The following is a 21,247-nucleotide window of genomic DNA, read 5'->3' on the forward strand; positions in this document are numbered from 1 at the left end:
ACAGGCCGCAGATTGTTAAAGACACACGTTGAATGTAGAGTGAAGCTCTTACCAAAATCGCTGTCATACCGATAATATGTGGCTTAGTATTTCATAATTATTCAAACGGTGGCTAGTAATTTGAGTTTAAAGTTGGACGAGATAACTCTTGAAATCTGTACGTCTGGCCTGTAGACCACGGCTTCATAAAGTGAGAAAACTCGCTTAAGGCATAGAACCGGTTAAGAAACACCGAATCTGCGGCACAGAATTATTATTATGTAGCCAATCGCCACAATACCGCCAAATTAAAAACTCTTTCAAAGGAACACAGATCTATATTTTTACAGCTGTTAAAATTTTTATTATTTAATTTTAATAATAAACAGTAACATATAAGTAAAATTAAAATGATATTCACTGGGAAAGTTGACAATATTAATGGATTTTCTTGTAAGTAATTGCCTTTAAGCATTTGGATATAGATGGTATTATTTAGATTATTTAAAAGCCTTTGAATATGTCAACGGAAAATGCAAATCATTTAACAATAACAACATACAATAATATTTCTACTAACAATGCAGTGCTACCAATAAAATTAAAACAATGACACATAGCGAATAGCCAATCTATATTATATATGTAAAATAAAAGCATTAGTAACGTAGATGTATAATATATACAAATATAATTTAATAATTCATTTATATAAATTTCATATAACTTAAACGTAATTCGTATGTTTAGTTTATAATACAATGAAGAGTGATGATAATAATAGTAATATTACAACATTCGACAATTATTTATTTGAATGAAAATGCTTTTAGACAATTTTAACGTATTTTAATATCTAAGATTGATGTATGTAAATAACAACTGTATGAAAAATGCTAAAACCACAGATAAATTACCTACACTGTGACTTTTCGTTAAGTATATCGTTTTAATTGCGGAAAAACAATGGGTAAACTTTTGTTTTTTAAAGATAGAGAATATATTATTATGCTTCAGATAACCTCACAATTTGAATGTTCAAGGATAACTACGATGGTCTTAGATGAGGCAAATGGGGGTCAATAGAATGATATAACATTCGTTATCTAAAAATGATCATTCAAGTATAATAATATGAAATCTCTCACATCTGAATCAGAAAGAAAAGCTTTAGATTGGCAACTCGGAAAAAATGGGGCCTTGAATCTGATTTTCAAGACAATCTGTCTCAAAAGAATAACTGGCATCTTATAAGTTGGGGAAACACTGACTTTTAGATAATGTATCAAATAATAAAGAATGTTATTGTATAGTATATATACACCAACCGTTTAAGGTGACGCATCAGTGAAACGCCAAATAATTTTCAACTGTAGGCGCGATGAAATTTTGGACTTGCTCGCATTCAGTGAGAGAATGTCGAGCCAGGAACACGTCACTTTGCTGCGTGATGGCGACGGGCCAATTAATTCTAAAATCGTGTAAAGATGACTAAAAACGTTACCCATTTACTTTAAAAAGAAAACATGTCAATGGATATATTATTATTGTTACTAATAGAGCAATGAACAGAACATAAAATGGACGTATGTTGGATTTATATGACAAATAATATTTCGTTTGACAGGCGTCATTTGCACCCGCGACCCGCAATCCGCGCATCGCCTAGCAACGATATTTTTAGACCGTGCCTCAACTAATGCATGGCCTTAATGATTGAATTGTCTATCTTTCAAATTTAATGCATATAGGAAGTAATTAATTTTCACAATTGAATCAATTATAATCAGCACCTTGCCTACAGAAATACCATTATAAGTTGTCGGCTGAGTGAGGGCGCTGCATGCTAACATTTGGTATAATATCAATGACCATTTTATATACTCTGAACAGCTTACTTGCAAAAAAATTTGTTAGCAAATGGTAAAATTGCATAAAAGCATTAACATAATAAAGTACTTACGACACCCATACTGACGGGATGCTAAATATTTCTTTTCTTTCTTCAATAATACATCTAATCTAGAAAATATCAATTATCAAATAATCTCACGTATACGTTTATAAAAGACCAGACACTCGGGTCGGTCGGTACATAATATATATTTCATTATTGTTAATTTACTTTGTTCGAAACTTATCGTTCAATTTATTAATTAATGCAATAGTCTCCCACGGTACCGGAATTCAATCAATCAGAATGTTTCAGCTAAAAACTACAGCTCGAGGTGCATAAATACATCTGCCTTTCCGTTACGTATTTCAAAAATATTTATCATAAAAAAGATTTGTGATCAAATTAAATTGTAAATAAACAATAAAAGTTTTTGAATAAACGTGTGATCAGAATTTTGTTATATCCCAATAAAGACCTGAGTTTACATAAACAAAGTAGTAAAAACTCCAGTTTGATGCACTTTGAATCTTATCTTTGGATTAAATAACATATTAATATGGCATCAATACATGTTATTTAAGATTATTTTACAGCTAGGCCATTTTTTTCTTGTAACTTGTTGGACAAGACCACATTTCTAATCAAGTGGTGAGCACAGATTATGAAGTCGCGGGGTCTCAGGTTCGATTCATAGATCCGGCAAATTCACATGTTATTTTTCAACGTGTGTTTGGATCCAGAGTGTATCCCCAATTGGTTAACACCGATTTCTCATCTCACACTAATGTAAAATGAAATCCTTCAAGAAACCTGAAACTGGAAGTATGCGTAATCGACATGTGATAATCTAGTCTTGATAACTTCAGTTCCCTACTTTATTTACGGTAATAAACACATTTCTTTACCGGGGCTAGCATAATAAATAATTATTTCTCATAGGCGTGGCGTGGCGTGTTCTCTAATAATTGTAAGCAAAATATTTTAAATATGCAAAACTTTGCGAACAAAACAGTCTTAGGCTTGTTCCATTCTCATTATTTTATCGATGATAGTGAATTGCTACCAACACTGAAGGAAGTACAGCGTGATGTATCCCATAGATAACATAGATCGGTAGCATTACTGAGAAGCATCAGATTTACCATGTTGGATTTAGCTTTGACAGAATTCATTTACTTGTTCGAAACAATATTAATTAAAAGAAGCACTCACAATGGAATGATTCTGACATAGAATTTCTCATCTTTTACACATTGATTGATGTTGGAGGTTTTTTCATAAGATAAATATAAAAAAACCAAATTAATGCCAGAATTTTGTGTTTCATTTGTTTAATATTTTCCATTTTTATTTTTAACTGTCAGTTTCATCCATTAGGACATTTTCGACCAATCAACTAGATCATCTAGATACGACTAGCTCCTGATTAATTCGTCACTTGAATGCACACATCTCAAATATTTTACGGTCACACTTTAAATATTTTATAAGAGAGTTGTTTGAAATGGTCAAACAAAAAATAATAAAAAATATGTACTCGCTGGGGGTTCAATACTTTGGTCACAGAAAACCCAATTTCTACTCAACTAAAGTCGCAGTCTAGTAGGGTGAGAAATATAAGTAATTTTACTAGCCAGGATGCCAAAGTATGTCTAATAAAAAGGACTTACCTACATATTCTATTTTTATGTATTTTTTAAAGTATTTCGAATGTCATAAGCGTTGTCAATATAAATAAATGCTATTGAAATACATAATATACGTCATGTTGTCTCAACAAATAATTGATTTTGACTATTTCAAGTAAAATATGTATAATGTGAATTAGGATAGTTCTACACTCGAGTGACGAATTGTTAAAAATGCAAGTGGAATGTACATAAAAGACAAAAGTGTGTCATTTATTTCATTAGTACCTACTATAGTCATTCACCAAGGATTAGCAGTAAAAAAATAATGACATAAGGCATCTAATAACAAAAACAGATAAATCCACATATAGTCAGTCTTACAAAAAAACGTCCATATTTTATGTGCAATTTCATACAAAATGTAATAGACTAAAACAGTCCGAAATCACACAAAATGTTTGAAAACCTCATAAGGTCATTAAACCATTATTCCAATTTTATTTTTCATAGTTGAAAGATGCATATTGTTCTAGTTTGAAAATAAAATACGATAGAAATAAGAAACTAACGCTAAAACAAACCAGTTACGCCTGATACATAAAAACTTAATTTCCCATTAACATTAATAACACCCACGATGGCCGCGTGGCTTAAACGCCGGCCTATAGAGTCGAGGGTCCCAGGTTCGAATCCTGGGTCTGGCAAGTACACATATTGTTTTTCAATTTGTGTATGAGTCAGAGTATGGACCTAATAGGTTGAGCAAGTGGCTGACATCCATTTCTCGTAAAAATAAAATCTGTTAATACAAACTTCCACTCTGTGGAGGCCCATATGATCCTATTAGGATCGGACATGGTTGAAAGAAGAATATTGAATTGTGGACTTGTCGGTTTTTGTTATTAGATGATCGCATTATTAAATGAATAAATGCCAATAGATACTAATCATAAAGATCATAATTGTTAGCTTTAAATGAAACCTTTAGAAGGTCATCAAATTGGTTCTGTAGCCATATTCTAGCCATGTTAACAATAAACACAAAAGGTATGTAAAAGTTGTAAATTACGGAGTCAGAAATCAGTAATTAGATTAGTATTAAAACTATCAATACCACGTAATCACAAAACTCATTTATGTAACTACTGTTCCGAGTTGAGTGCTTTAAAACAAAATCCAAACAACCGTTTGATGACAAATCCAATGCTATCCCTGGAACAAATATGCCGTTGTGGAAAAAAGTCTCAAATTGACGCCAGTGAACGCATTCACAGGAATATTACGGGTCGGGAGTGGTCGGGGGCGGTGGCCCGGTCGGAGCCGGAGCTTCGACTTCTTCTGCCTCCGGAGCTGGATCCCGTGCCGTTATTGTTTCCGTTGTTGCCCACCGTCGCCGCAGCCGACATCATTGGCGGGAGCGGTGGCTGACCGGCTTCCCCTTGGGAACCGCTGGAATTCGACTTCACGTCTTGATTACCTGAAAAGATTTTTTAATCAATTGAAATTTGTTCCTCAACCATAAATATTATGCAGGATGGTTTATAACAAATAACTACCAATGGCATGAATGATGTACTCAATACAAGATGGTTGCAATTGATCTTACCAATATGTTCTTTGGCTGTTAGATGATCCGACCCACTCGATCCTCCGCTGCCTGACAGGACACTTTCCTCCCGATTATACCTGTCCAATGAATAAACAAAACATTTACTAAGGACCGTTCATTTTAACTTCTTACACATGACATTTTATAACTCCCAATGTCCAACTACCGTTTCCCATAAAAAATGAAAAATAAAGCTTAATTACCACAGAGTGGAGGTTATATTTAGATGTTTTTACGAGAAACGGTTCATAGACATTTTCTCAACAAATCAACCGATTGGATCCATGATCTGAATGAAACAAACTCTTTGTCCATGTACGCTCATCAGGCAGAGCATATGAACACCATGCGACACCTTCATAGATTCTATTCATGTCACTTGCCAGCAGTCGCTAAGGGTGCCCACTATACTTTGTCAGTCAAACAAATTTGTTTTCATTGAACTAAGACTTGTTGGTTAGTGATCAAAATTCAATTATACCCAGCATAAACCATGCCCACATGATCTTGTTAGGATCGGACATGGTTGTATTATTATTATTATTATTATCGTAAACCAAGCCATAATAGATAATAGTCAAAAAATATTCATCCATCTATAAAATACCTAAAATTATGACATATTTTAGTAGTGTGCACAATTAATGTCAGATCTTAACAGCCTACCTCCACCCTTCGCCACTGCTTGCCAGTTATCTTGTGTCTTCCCAAGTCATTCAAGCATCTAATACTTCTACTGTTTACAGTCTGTGAATTTTATATAACAGCGTTCCAAGACGCCAGAATCCAGTTGGCCAGAAGTAAAAACAGGCCAGAATTAGAATGTGGCAAAAACTACACGGCACGGTACTAACCCATAAATAGTGGTGTGTTCACTAGCAGGACAAGCGGTGTATTTGAAGGGCATCGGCTGATATCCATGGGGGTTATATGAACCGCTGTACGGCATATAGCTCGGTGGACCCATCAAGCTGAAAACACAATTATGCAGTGTTAATATTTTTTAATTATTGACTATACAGAGATTTTGCAAACATAATTACACGATTCTAACGATTATTATTAGTACATACATGATATCTAAAAAGATGCAAAAACTAATTAGTTATAGTCGACTGTTCCGAATATGGGTTTATAGGCCGAAACAGGTGTCAATGAAAATCACTCAAAGTAGAATTTTTAATAAACCATTTCTTTTATTCAACGAATAATTCACAAGATTTGAGAATGCAACATTCCATATATCAAACATACATAACTTGAAAACACCTCAGAGATATACCTACTAGAAAAAATCACATCATTTGACAAAAATATGACACCTAACGGGATTTGAGCCAACATATCACCTAAACCGTTAATTAAATAACATAACATATCGTTTCATGTTTAATATCAATCGAAAGGTACATAATAAAAATTTCCATCAATACGGCACTTCAACGGATACGGAGGTCCAAATCAACCCACTCTCAAGCCTGCTTCAAACTAATGGAATATAAAAATATTTTATTACATTAACTTCTGCAAATACCCTGGAAGTACGCAAGATAAAGCCCAGCTACAGCCCCGCGTTACAAATGATAACGTACCTTGGATTAGGAAGAGGAGCAACGGTATCACTGTCTGCAGAGGGACTCCTGGCACCGAGCCGGAGACCGGCGAGTCCCGAACAGAGACCATCTCCCGCCACATAGTAACACTGCTCTGAGAATGTTATTTTGTTAACTGTGTGCCTAATAAAGCCCGCCTGGAAAGAATACATATATTGGTTACTTAGGTACAACAAAAACAATGATGCCAAGTAAAAAATATAAAAACAAAAAAGTACTCATGGTGGGCAGTGTTATGTTTAAAATAAACATCACATACAATATTCATTATTTCGACTGGTTACACCGACTTGTCTTTGGACGAGCTATTTTCGCGAGTCGTGTGGACAAATAAGGCGCTGTTGGAATTTCCGGAGACAATGTCAGATCACGTGGTGTGACAGAAGCAACAGGGCTTTTTGATTTTGGCTGCCGCCCAGAACAGTCGTGCTCTGGTTGGGTATACCCAATATTAATCATGAACGTCACCTAACGGAGCACGATGCAGCCATCGTGTCAAGAGTCTCTGATCGTTCCAATTTGGGTATTTTAAAACTATTTATTTGATTCACCATTCTTGCTTTATTTCTTTTCAAACTTAGCCGCTTGTATTTAAAGTTAGTATTTCAAATTTCAGTATCGAGCTGCTTAATATCCATTTAATGTGTTTTAAATTCTTGTCTTTGCGATAATATAGTTTCTGTCAAGTATAAATCGTTCTTTTATTTTATTTGTTCCCATATTCCACACTGTTAAATATTTATTATCTTTCACGGTCGTATGATCGTGTGATGCCCAGAAATTTATTATGTACATCCTAAACCCTGGATTGCACGAGCCTTCAGCCGTGCAATCCCCTCTTTTAATTCAAATTCAAATTATCAGTTGCGAGATTTCTGGAGGAATGGCGGAGTTTGGCTTGGAAAAGATCAGGTAACTTCACGACCCGGTTCTATGTTTCATGCTCATGCTTTACTATTAACTATTTTATAGACACCCTTTTATTTTGTAATTGTGACGTCAAAATTCACAATTACAAAATTTTATATAACAGTAGTTACCATGGGTACCATGCATGGGTGGCTGGCTGCTTGGGTCAAATAGTCAATGACCTCCCAAAAATAAATATCTTACAATCTATATACATTATACAATGTCAATTATCTCCTATATATTATTATCCTACGCCTCTTTCCGTTTTGGCGAGCGATTGTAACGTGACGCACGCTAATTTATATGTACATGTATCTAACCACCATACACACACACGTATCTCAAGCGTTTCTCGGTCAATTTCATGAACGCCAAGATTCATATTTCTTAATAATATTTCTTTCTCTCTCATTTCCCATATGTGAGACGGAAAGAAAGCACAAAACACGCCTTTTTTTTTCATATTGTTTTATCGCTTGCATACACTAAATTTTGGTCATTGCTGAAAACAAGACAGCTATACTATTTTCAATATATAAAATGAAACAGAATGATATAAATTTTTCCTTAAATGTTTCAAGAGTTTTGTTCTGTGGTTTCAAGGTTTCATTTGTGTGGCAAACCTTATTATTCTTATTTGTTGTCGCTTATTATTTCAAACTGACCATTGTTGTCTGAAAGTTTCATATGTTATTAATTGTAGTTCAGTTTAAATCCAACCTTTGAGTAAAACCCATCGACTGCATTTTCTGTATTAAACCATTGTATACAAGTTACCGATTAAAATGTAATCTGCTATATTAATCATAAAGTTACCTTCTAATAAGATCAGTGGAAATATCAAAAATGTTTATATATAAATGATCCCGCCATTCCATAATACTAGGTATTATAACGGAGTTTTTATTAAATGTGTTTGATTGTTTTAATCTTATGTTCTTAAATAGTATTAAGGTGACGCATCAGTGAAACGCCAAATAATTTCCAACTGTAGGGGCGACGAAATTTTGGACTCGCTGCCATTTACTGAGAGAATCTCGAGCCAGAAGCACGTCACTTTGCTGCGTGATGGCGACGGGTCAATTAATTCTAAAATCGTGTAAAGATGACTAAAAACGTTACTCATTTACTTTAAAAAGAAAACATGTCAATGAATATATTATTATTGTTACTAATAGAACAATAAACAGAACATAAAATGAACGTATGTTGGATTTATATGAAAAATAATATTTCGTTTGACAGGTGTCATTTGCACCCGCGACCCGCAGTCCACGCATCGCCTAGCAACGATCTTTTTAGACCGTGCCTCAACTAATGCATGGCCTTAAGTACAACAGTTATTAGGTGTATAAATACAAAAAGTTATAATTACAAAAAATTATAACGTGTTGGGAGCAATTTCGGTTAACGATGAGTTGACAACGTGAAAAATGGAAATTTTTTTAAGGGTAAGTAACCTACATATAAAAATTTCTAGTACTTCTTCTATAATGTATAAAAAGCTAATTTTCAATACGTCTTTTAGGTATACAACGAAAAGGCAAATTAAAATAATATATTCAAAATTGACCTACCCCGTTGTCAGGCTTAAGGCCGCTATTGGTACCATGTATAGTAAGTGGTTGCTGTCCAGGTTACCACTATGAACAACAATTTTTGAGATAATAAATAGTCTTCGAAAGTTTAAAAAAAAAGATGTATGAAAATCAAAATTTTGGCATGTTTGCGAACTGATAGGATTATGGACTTCACTAAGTCTGTTAGGATATTTAATAGCTGATAGCGTGACCCTGATCGGCTACGAAGCGTATCATCAAAACTAACCTTGAGCATGTGTGATGCATATTTCCTAGCATCCCTTCTGTCGGCGAGACCTGCCACTCTTCCGAGCACCCACTCCACAACGTCCGCCCCGATGAAAGCATTCGGGATGGTGATTTTAAGCCACATGCGGTCGCGGATTTCAAGACCTGTTAAAAAAGCAATCACTTTGTCATTCCGTTGGTTCTTGACATGACTATCACAAATAAGTGCAAATCACTGTCAAACATCAAAGCCTTGTTAATAGACACTGAAAGAGAAGGATGATTTAGAAGCAGTATAAAGGTAAAAATTACACAATTTGTATGGTTCCAATACGACAAAATTTCACTCACCCGAGTCTTGCCTGAGCATGGCCCTTACGATGAGCGCCATGTCCATGTTGATATTGAGCTGTGGAGGCTGATCAATCATAGTGCCCGAGGGTGCCATCATAGAGACGGAGGAGGGGGCCAGGACTGACGGGGGAGGGGGAGGGAAGGCAGAGTCTCGGAGGGCAGCTGTGTGCGCCACCCAAGCTCCTGCAAGTATAAATTTGCCATTTTATTCAGCTACTTACCTTTTCATCACAAGTTTGAATTCCACAGATGTGGCAAATTGACACATTGGTTTTTCATTCAATATATGAATTTGCATACAGTGCATGGACTCTGGACATGGATGTATAAAGCGAATGGCCAACAATCCAATCTCTGTGGTCTCTAAAAGTCTAAAACATCTCTGGGCAGAGTCTTGGAGCAAAAGTGATAGTGTACTTTACGAATAGATCAACAAATAATAGACATAGGGTGAATCCTACTTCTTACTGCATGTATAGATATGGTTTTAGAAACCCTTGGTCTGGATAAATTCACTGCTGGATGAAGGCCTTTCCAAGCTGATCCCATTCCTCTCAGTCCTGTGCATTACGTTACTACGTGCTTCCGTAGAACTTAACCAATCTAACAGGCGAATCACCCTTCGGACGCTTTCTACAACTTGGTTACCATTGTAAGATTAATCTGTCAAGCGATTGCATCTTCTTTAAAGTATTTTTGACAAATTCTATTACGTGCAGTATATTAAAATATTAGTACTAAGGATTCGATTTTTTGATTAGAATGTATGCGCACATACTGCACTAGATTAAATGCAAGCAAAAGAGAAACGCTGTCTTAAGCCACTTGGAAAGTGTGACATAGAAAATAATCAATACTGTAACATGTAAGCAATGATGTTGATATCTATCTCACCAGGATCAATTGGTCTGACGGGTTCCGTGCGTGGTATCGTGAAGTAGCCTTTGGGGTTGGGATCCCAACACTTGGCCACGACAAGTTTTATTGGGCCCGGCTTTTGGACGACTTCTCTCAACACTCGCACCGCCTCGTCGTTACTCATGTTCTCAAAGTTCACGTCATTAACCTGAAAAAAATTACCACATAAATAAACGTCATGTATCATAAATAAACGTCATGTATCTGTAAGACTACTGCACCAAACAATGTTTCATAATTCTACTACTGAATAATTTGTAGTTAATTTTAGCCGTGCCTTGAAACAACATTCCAGGATAACCGTAGAATGAAAGCAACTGGCATGAATAGGAGAGTAGAAGCAAAAGGACTGTTATGTGAGATCTTAATTAGATGCATGATGGTCAGGAACGGACATGATGCTAATGTAGAAGTAAACCCAATCCCTCACCTGCAAAATCATATCTCCGGGTTCTATCCTGCCGTCAAGTGCTACAGCGCCACCTTTCATGATGCTGCCGACATAGATGCCACCATCGCCGCCTTTGTTGGACTGGCCCACGATGGAGATGCCCAAGAAGTTTACTGTGTCCATGTTGAGCGAGACGGTAATAATGTTGAGGGACATGGTGGAATCCGAGATGCTACTGTAAGAACTGGTCCGGGACATCACCTGTGGTCGCAGCTTCCGCCGGCGCTGTGGTCGTTTTCTGTAATAATAAAAATTTTAATTTCCAAAACCACTTTTCAAATGAGGATCGAAATCTAGTGTTAAGTGAATTCTTTGAAAGAAAACTTTTCAGTTTTGAAATGATTAGATTTCATAACTAGGAAGAGAGAAGATCTTTGGTCCAATCTGCGAGGATGGCTTCTGGTGATATTGTTATATTCATGAGCTCTACGTGGTCACGGAATCTGCTTGAGGTGGCCAAGGTCCACTTCAGACTGTAGTGCCGAAGAAGAAAAATTAGGAAGAGGAATACAACGGACAATTAACTGCACAAGCCACTTCACAGAATTAATACAGGTGGAAAAATTCAGTTTTATTCAAAAAAAACTATTACCCACTCACAGTGATATTTTATTAATTTATTAATTAAAAAAAAAGAGTATTATGGCATTTAAGCATTTCGCCAATGTGCCATAATACATAATACAAATAATGTATTATGGCGCGATCATAATACATATATTGAAAAAAGTTTCATTACAAAACAATAATTTCGCATCGACCAATCTATTTCAGCACAAACAAAATTTGACAATACGCATTGGAATGGCACCTTTACCATTTTGAATGATTCGAGATTACAGCCAATGAAATGATATAGACTGGTGGATTTTCATTATCTCAATAATGCTGCAGCCAAAAATGTAAACAAAGAGATTGAAGTAATTACGAAGAGACCCTTCATGTGGTTGGGACATGTGTTCCGGGTGTCGCCAGAGAGTGCGACAGTCCGTGCCCTTGTGACACAGCTTCAAGGGTTCCATTGCCATGGCCAATCCTTGGTCACCTTGCAGCGGTGCCACAAAAGCGATCTATGCGCTGCAAGTCTCACATGGCGGTAGGCGTGAGATGTGCCAATGGACCAAGGGTAGTAGCGCGACTCTGTGCTTGCCTTATGCAGGGCGAAGTAAATAAGTAGTTAGTGAACAAACACTCAAATATGTTATGTCTTACCTATTAGAAACCTGTAGATGTGAAACGCTACTGCATTCAGTCAATGCCCTATCGACAGAGGCGTTAGTGTGCCTTCCCGTGGAGGTGGTGATCTCCGACTGGCTATCGAAGAGGCTGGTTGAGTCCAGATCTGAGCTGAGGACAGATGCCGTCTCGTATTCCATCGCTCGATTGTTGCCACCACTGTACTTTGAGTGTCCATTTATCCGGAGGCCACGGTATTTATATTTATCACATGACGATCTGTGGACAACAGGAACACACATATTATTTTAAACGTTTCATTTGCACCCACAGTAACAGAGCGGCTGTCTCTCAAACCGTGGGTCACAGATTCGATCCATCAACTGGACAAAAAATACTTTTGAATGTGCACTTGATCCAGTGCAAATACCTAATGAATTGGGAAAATGGCTAACAACTAAACCTCGTAAAAAAATATAAACATAACCTTTTAATTTCTTGTATAATATATAGAATTGACTTAGTGTGTAAATCTAAAATTGTGTTGAAATGCTTGCAGTTTTTGCAGGCAATAATAGTGTGAAGCTTGCTACAAACGAATATGCAATGCTAATAAATGACTTTCAGCTAATTAAACCATTAATGTAATATTTTTTTTCATTTTCATACATTTAGGGTTCATCCTCTAGAAGATTTCTTCTATAGTTTCTTTCATTTATGGCAATGTACGCTTAGAAGTGAAAATGGTACATAACGAATTTTTTCTTAAACTCTTGAATAGAAATAAATAAAATATAAAACGGTAACATTACCTACCCACAACGACTTCACTAAGGAAGAGAACATGGCATAAGTAAAAACAGGGGCGGCCCTACCCTAAGGCCTACCGCGCATGGACGATTACATAACCGGCCGGTAGCATTCGGACAATCGGTGGTTTGCTCGCGCATGATCCAAATTATTACCGGCCAGTATGTTTGAGCGCGCATGGCGTGATATAGATCGGAGGCAATGCGCGCGCACTGAAGATATGCTTCCGCACCGAAAAATGGCGGACGCAATATAAGAAACGTCAAAATGGATTTTGTAGAGCTTATATTATATAATATATAGAGGTTTTGTATAGATTATCAAACTGTTTTAAAATGTGGGTGTATATATTATTAATTTATGAAGAAAGAAACTGAAAAAATGGGACTGGTACGCGCATGCAAAGCCAATAGGTACGCATCGATAAACTGTCAAGTCAAATGTGGCGGTTCGATGTATGCGTGCGCTACATACGACCGCGTCACTTGTGCGTGCATGTATGAGTGCACTCTCGGCCGGCCATGACTTGTCATGTGCGGGCTCTCATTTAAAAGCATTGCCAATGGGACCCCGGCCGGTTCGAATCGGTGTAAAATTTTGTGTCTGAACACAGATTTTCAATTCGGCCGTTCGCTCGATCGTCCATGCGCGGGGTTGCATTGCAATACGATGGTTACAACTCCTCGATTGTTGACCGTACGATAGGAAATCGTTCATGCGCGGTAGGCCTTAGTGTTCATAGGGACCATCCCCACATCGTTATCAAAAATTCACGTCCAACATTTTTAACATTGTTATAATATACCTACTTAATTACATGACTAATTAATAAACTATTTAATTTATTTTATCCATCTAAACCAGTGTTTCTCAAAGTGGGCGATAATGCCCCTTTGTGGGCGCTGGAGGCTTTCGGGGGGGCAATAGACGGCTCAAAGAAAATAAGGGGGCGTTAAGGAAACCCAGAGGGGCGACGGCAGACAAATTTTATATATAAAAATCCGACGGAATCTAGACACGACACCACTTGAGACGCGAGAATCTCTCAACTGTACCCCAGGTTATGGTCGGTTGTTCAACGATTTCTGATAGCTTTCCCATCGTCGTATTTGTGTGAACGTGGATTTAGTGCTGTCGCAACGTTGCTAACTAAAAAGAGAAATTGGCTGCAAGTTACTTACGGCTGTTTTTAAGTGAATTCGAGCCCTTCGAATAATAATAAAATAAATAGAATAAAAATACTTCTAAATATGATTAAGTATGAGTTTTATTTCCTCTCATTGAAACATTATTTGATCTCAGAAATAGGATATGGGTCACACCATATCTATCCTATTCATATAATAATACATGTTTAAAATATATATTTGCAATAACTGTTTCTAAGATACGCAACAGATGGTAATATAAAAATGTAAGTTAAAAAATATAGGGGGCACTAGATTTTTTTTAAATCTCAAAGTGGACGGTGGTGGAAACAAGTTTGAGAACCTGTGATCTAAACCCTTCGCAACCTCATAGAGATATTTTTTATAATTATACAAATAAATAAAGCAATGATTGTAAATTATTAACATAATGATGATACACGGTATTAAAATAATTAATTAAATTAAATATGCCCTATTTCACAGTGACACATAAGTACAAATTAAGAAATATATGGTGTCTATTTTTCGCTGACCGGGATGGCCCAACCCGTCACCGCCATAGAAATCTCATTCTGCAAAGGATATGAATGAATTTGCATTAGTACATGCTTACTGGGGAGCGAATCAAATAACCCCTAGGTGAGTAAAAACCCTCGCTGTATGTCGTTCTTCAAAACTGATAATGGTAAGTCTATAATAATTATTATTATTAATTAAGTTAATATTTTTAAGCACGCTTTTTAGATGTGATTATGTAATGACTCAGATAATTAGATTATGTAATCTGGAAAATTACTCATTTTCTCATTAATATAATCATATTATTATAAGTAGCTTGGTATGTATATTTCATAATTAATGGCTAAGCCCCACCACTAGATAGTCGTGGAAGGCTGAGTAAAAACATATCTTTAGTAATGTAATATGATAGTGTAAACACATAAACAAAGTTGTATTTACATAACCATAATAATAATATAGTCTACAGCAGGATATTTCAAATAGCATCCATTTTTAAGAGTGACTTGATATTCACTACACATATAAGTCAAGGTCGCTTTTGATTAATATTCAGCATTGAAAGTATAATAATATGCAGAAGACGCATTAACTGATTTGGACATACAAGTAATTATATTCTAATTACATGCAATCAAATGACATAACCGCTAATAAAGATACTTTCCTCATCCAAATACAAGGCTATTCAAATAAATGAGACATACCGAAACAGGAGATGACACGGAGAATTTAGGCTTTCGAGATGTGGCTGTATAGCAGTGGCGAAGAGTGGAGGTAGGCTGTTAAGATCCGCACATAAATAGTGCATGTGACACCTTGTTAGTCATACGTATTAGTTTTTATTGAACTAAGACTACAATAATTTACAGATGGTATTGGTTAGTTTTTAAAAATCAATTAAGCCTTGCCTAACCAAACCATAATAGTTATGGTATATTTTGGGCGATATGACAAACTTGTGCACACTTTTTCATTCATACATATTTGTTTTCATTGGATTAAGAATACATATTACACATATTGTTGGTTCATTTTTTCAAATTTATTATACCCTGCCTAAACCAAACTAAATTAGATAAAAAATATTGTTCCATCTATATCATATTCACGTACGATTTAATTGTATAATTTTAGATATTTTATAGATAGACGAGTGTTTTTTCACTATTATCTATTATGGCTTTGTTTTCGCAGGGTTTAATTGGATTTTAAAAACTAACCAACACCATCTGTAAATTGTACTCCTATTTCAATGAAAACAAATACGTATGACTGACAAAGTTTAGTGTACACCATTTATGGCGGATCTTAACAGCCTAACTCCAACCTTCGCCACCACTGTATAGAAACATCCTCAAACGAATGGAGACGACCGAGTAGTTATGCGTAGCATCAAAACCAGAAAATACAGTACCTCGGTCACATTATGAGAAAACAAGAGTACAAGAAAAGATCAAGAGTAATTGTAGCAGTGAACGATGCCGCATTTCATGGCTTAAGAACCTTTGTCATTTGCATGAGTTCAGTTCCACCGAACTGTTCCGTGTAGCATATTATAGAGCAAAAGTCGTCCTGATGATAGCCGATCTCCGATAGTGGATGGCATAATAAGATACGGTACAGTTCGGTTATGAGGAATACAGCGGAAAACACATTTTGAAAATACCCTATATACTGTGAATGGCTTTACTGCCTCATAAGTTGCAATATTGGATCTCAGCGGTGGAAAAAAATAGCCGAACTTGAGCTTGAAGAAATAAAATATTTCTGTCATATTTTTTTATGCGCTATGCTACATAGCAGTTTCTAATGGGTTCCGTCATTGTTTACAATGTATAAAAGGGTGTCGCGACTGTGAAATTAATCAGGTAACGCTGGTTTAGATTGGTGCATGAGTCTTGCACATCATATTCAGGTCATGGAAGCTTACTTCGATAATGATTTAAGTGCTGATATAAACTATTATTCACTTTACGGTTTCGGCAAAAGCAGAGAACTACTTTTGTTTTAGTTTTTGTTAATTATTAAGATGTGCTCATGATTAAATTTGACTTTGTATGTATTTACATATATTATTTGCCGCAACTCATTCACGATTGAATATGATATACTTAAGTAGCAGTGGCGTGCAAGACTTTTGAAGCAAAGCATATACAGAGGTTGTCAACAACTCTACAACTGACATGTTATTAACTATGCTCATTTATAGAGCATAGACAATAACGCAACGGAAACGACACAGTTGTCAATTAGTTTCCAAAACGTAGGCGTTCCGAGCGGCTCGTCCGTTTCATTAAATAATCTAAATTCAAAAGTATTATTATAAACCTTTACACGTAAAACATAGTTTAATATCGTCTCTGTTCTGGCAGAACACACTAACTGGAGTTTGAAATGGTCTATCATGTGAGTTTATTAAGTAATCGTAAAAAGGATGACTTTAAAATAAAGACTGTTTATTTATTAAGAAGGTTTCCAGACGGTAAAGTTTGAAATAAGGAACATTTTGGTATAACTAACTCAATATGTCATTTTTTCGAATTAGTGTCTTCTGCCAGAACAGTGACGATATACTGTCATTTTATCTTGCCGTGTAATACGTAATTGTGCTTCAAACTAAATATAAAACAATATGAACGCCCACATGTGTTCCCATAAATGAATCCCATACTAGGTATATCACATCCCACATACGACGCAACTGTCTGAATAATATATATTATTGGGGGTAAGATTTCAACTTCATCCACCCCGATACAGGAGAAATACAAACAACATAATATTTAGTTTTTTAAATTCAATTTCCACGAAGATTTTAAACTCATTTTTATTGCTTTGCTGTTTATCCATATTGAGAGTTGTAACAAATAATATAAGTAATATAATCCAAAACAGAATACTATTTTTTTTTTTTTTTAATTTAGGTCAAGCAACGGAAGAAGAAGTACAATATGAGATATAAAATAAAAGAATAAGTGATTGTTCCAATAACAGGCGGAAAGCATAATTAAATCAAATTAAGTAAATTAAATATTAAATACAAATATGAAAAACACATAGGAGAGCTATTAAAAATGATTAAAAGAAAAAAATACATAGTACCTACTTTATAAGAGTGAAAAATAAAATATACTGAAAAACATAAAAAAAGTACCTATATATCGTCTATGTTCTGGCAGAACACACTAACTGGAGAATACTAGTTTTGAGTAATTTGACTTTGAAGTTGTTAAAATGTTTGAAATGGTCTATCATGTGAGTTTATTAAGTAATCGTAAAAAGGATGACTTTATTTATTATAAGGTTTCCAGACGGTAAAGTTTGAAATAAGGAACATTTTGGTATAACTAACTCAATATGTCATTTTTTCGAATTAGTGTCTTCTGCCAGAACAGTGACGATATTATTATGAAGAGAAGATAGACAATATAAGGGAAAAAATACAGTCGTGCAGTTACAATGAGTGGTAAATTTTAGAGAAACTTTATTTAAATGAGGCAAGAGAACAAAACAGTTCCACTTCGATCACTGTGATGAATGATGATTCATAGTTCTGCAGAGTCGAGCCACCAGACAATAGTAACCTAGATTAGTTTTATAGTATGTTTTTTGAGAGTGTAGAAGTGGAAAGATGTGAGGACTTTGACTCTGGCTACGTTGAACTTAATGTTTGACAGTAATCGTGTGCAATCTGAATGATTATTAATAATTAATTTAAGGTCAGAAATAGTGCGCGGGATTTCTAAGGATTGGATTTGTAAGTGTAATGTTTCGCTAATAAGTAACAATAGCGGAAACATACGTTAAAGTGCCCACCACCACCCGTCATATATGCACAACCGTGGATATGCACGGCCGCTTTCTATGACGCTTTAAACGTGTCTGAAAGAAGTGATTTTAAGTGCTCATTCCGTCCCGAGACGGAGCCGCACGAGACTGATGCTGCAACCATGCACCGTAGTGCTTAAAGAAGAAAGTTAAGAAAGAAAATTTTTGTTTTTTGGACTGGCTCTGCTGTCCGCTGACTTTAAGCGCTTAGTGTACCCGCATACTGAGTGTCACGAATTGAAATAGATGAGTCTACAGAAGAGTCGTGACTATCCCGCTCCCCATACGACGCTGCAAATTTCTCGAATAGCGGAAACAATGCGAATTAACAGTAGAAATTCGAAACATGAATTGCATGCATCCGCAGACGTGTGCGAACAATGTATCTCATATTTTGCATCGAGCACGAGTTTTACTAGCAACTGCTAGAAGCCGGTAGGTGAGGAGATGGTAGTGTCCCGTAGTGTAAACCAGGGTTCTTCAACCTTTTAACACCTGCGGCCCGGTGAACATAGAAATATTTCGCAAACCGGTATAAGCCAGAAATAAAAACCATTATAGATAGACTTTTATTTAGTTTTAAAATTACAACTTTTGGTTACTGTCACATATGCTGCTGCTTTTTTGTAAGCAAATTTGACATACATGGTTGCAGCATTGTTTCTGAGAGACAAGGCGCTGCATTAAAATCCATTTGATTTCTTTTTGGTTTTTATTACTGACATAGATGAAAAACTCTTTTCACATAAATAGGAAGTCGAAAAAATTACCAATAATCTGATCTTTATAACTCAGAGATGGATATTCTTTATCAAGGGATATCCAAAATTGAGACAATGATTGCATTTTATGTCTGGACACCAGAGTGACATCAGAAAATAGCTCGATCAGCTTTTCTTTCTCACGAGGATCAAGTGCGCATGATTTAATATCTTGCAAAAAGGGATTATTAATCCAGAGGTTAGAGGTCCACTTTTACGTAGGTCTTAATTTTCAAAGAAATGTTTATTCAAATTTTCAGCTAACGCTTTTAAATGTTGGCTTATGATGTTGAATATGACTTTCTGGTTAATATCAGCAGCATTCGAAAATTCTCCCAGCATTTCATCTAGTGCGAATTCCCCGAATCGTATAGCGATATAGTCGGTTGATAGCATGGTGAAAGCTTTCGCGGACCGGTAATAAATTCTTTGAGGACCGGAGCCGGTTGAAGAACACTGGTGTAAGCAACAACAGTCAGCATACGCGGATTATTCGAATATGGTTTGTGAATGTAGAGGTTTGAATAGGTTGTGCAAATTAAAAATTCAATAACAGCAAACATGAGCCTTCCCATTTTTGACCAGAACACCACTGTTAAGTAAGTAAGTACAAATATAATAAAATATGGTTCATGATTATAATATTCTACCTACTTTTTACCAATCTTTATCTATAATGCGTACATGAATGTTCCGTTTCATATTTGCTTCGATTGGCAATGTTGTAAACAATTTCCAAAATGGATGAATGTTATTGATAATGGATGTGAAACTAATATTTGATTGTACAAAAAACAATACAGCAATTTGCTAGATTACTAAGTAATTGGTTGATCCCATACATGAATCATGCTTAATTTATCGATTTCATCTATATTTGAACACCATATATCTTAATTAAATAATTTATTTATCCTTGTGTTCATACCTATATGTTGATATTTTTGCTAAAAAATAATAAATAAAAATAAATAAATCAACAAACTGAACTTTGACTAAACTCGATATGCTCTTTAATTCCAATCTTAATAAACTGAAAGGTACTCTTATTAATTATCCAAGACGATGGTGAGAATAAAACTCATGATCAAGATTGGTTGTTTTTTTTTTTAGAAACTACGTGAGTGACGTTTGATTTTGAAACTGTTTGAAATACGAAAATAAGATTTTTTAGGGTACCTGTGGCCAGGGCGGGAGCTCATTGTGCTATCCGTATCCGTAAAGGCATCCCTCGGCACTCCCTGGTGCCCACCAGCTGAATGAGAGCCAGCTTTATTTTTTCCTCCTGGGACAGAGTCCGTGCACTGCGAAGCACCGTCCGAGGGGTTCGATCCATCCGCCGAGACCAGCCAGGACACGACACGGCCGTTGAAGCAAGGCAGATGCGCGTGCTCATCAATGATTTCCTCTTTAACAACCCCAAAGTCATCATCCATTGACTTAAAAAAGAACTTGTGGTTGGGGCGGTTTAGTATATTTTTGAAATCGATCAATGTCACTTTCTCCGGCGGTATGGGAATTTTCACTAGATACGGCGTCTCCTCGTCGTCTATATAATATATCACTTTGGTTTCGTCCATTATTGTGTTTGTTTTGAAGAGTTCTCGCGTCAAATTAGCGTTGAAAACAACTCCCTGTCGGTCTATAAATATAGTCCGCCATCACTAATATGGCGATAGGTCCATTGAACTCCTGATTGATGTGTTTCGATTTTGATTGATGCCCGTTCAATTATGCAACATAAATTAAGATAAAACTTAATTTCAGATTTGTACGGTCTAATTAAAAACGCTTTTCAATTTATTAGTCTCTAAAGTACACACGCTT

At 35.8% G+C, this 21,247-nt stretch overlaps 1 protein-coding gene across 1 annotated transcript; it reads right to left on the reverse strand.

Moving 5' to 3' along the window:
• Positions 1 to 1,753: 1,753 nt before the first annotated feature.
• On the reverse strand, positions 1,754 to 21,103 carry dsh (Segment polarity protein dishevelled). Its single transcript, XM_085954438.1, has 10 exons — positions 20,600 to 21,103; positions 12,385 to 12,627; positions 11,152 to 11,410; positions 10,698 to 10,869; positions 9,801 to 9,986; positions 9,469 to 9,614; positions 6,709 to 6,866; positions 5,971 to 6,087; positions 5,114 to 5,193; positions 1,754 to 4,984 (listed from the first exon to the last, which is right to left on the reverse strand). Exons 1-10 carry the CDS (start codon positions 20,998 to 21,000, stop codon positions 4,776 to 4,778), a joined length of 1,971 nt encoding a protein of 656 aa, XP_085810564.1. The 5' UTR covers positions 21,001 to 21,103; the 3' UTR covers positions 1,754 to 4,775.
• Between the last annotated feature and the right edge of the window lie 144 nt (positions 21,104 to 21,247).

This window comes from Rhyacophila brunnea, unplaced genomic scaffold (genome assembly GCF_057557595.1).
Source record: "Rhyacophila brunnea isolate RB1 unplaced genomic scaffold, BYU_Rbru_1.0 scaffold_4, whole genome shotgun sequence".
NCBI lineage: Eukaryota > Metazoa > Arthropoda > Insecta > Trichoptera > Rhyacophilidae > Rhyacophila > Rhyacophila brunnea.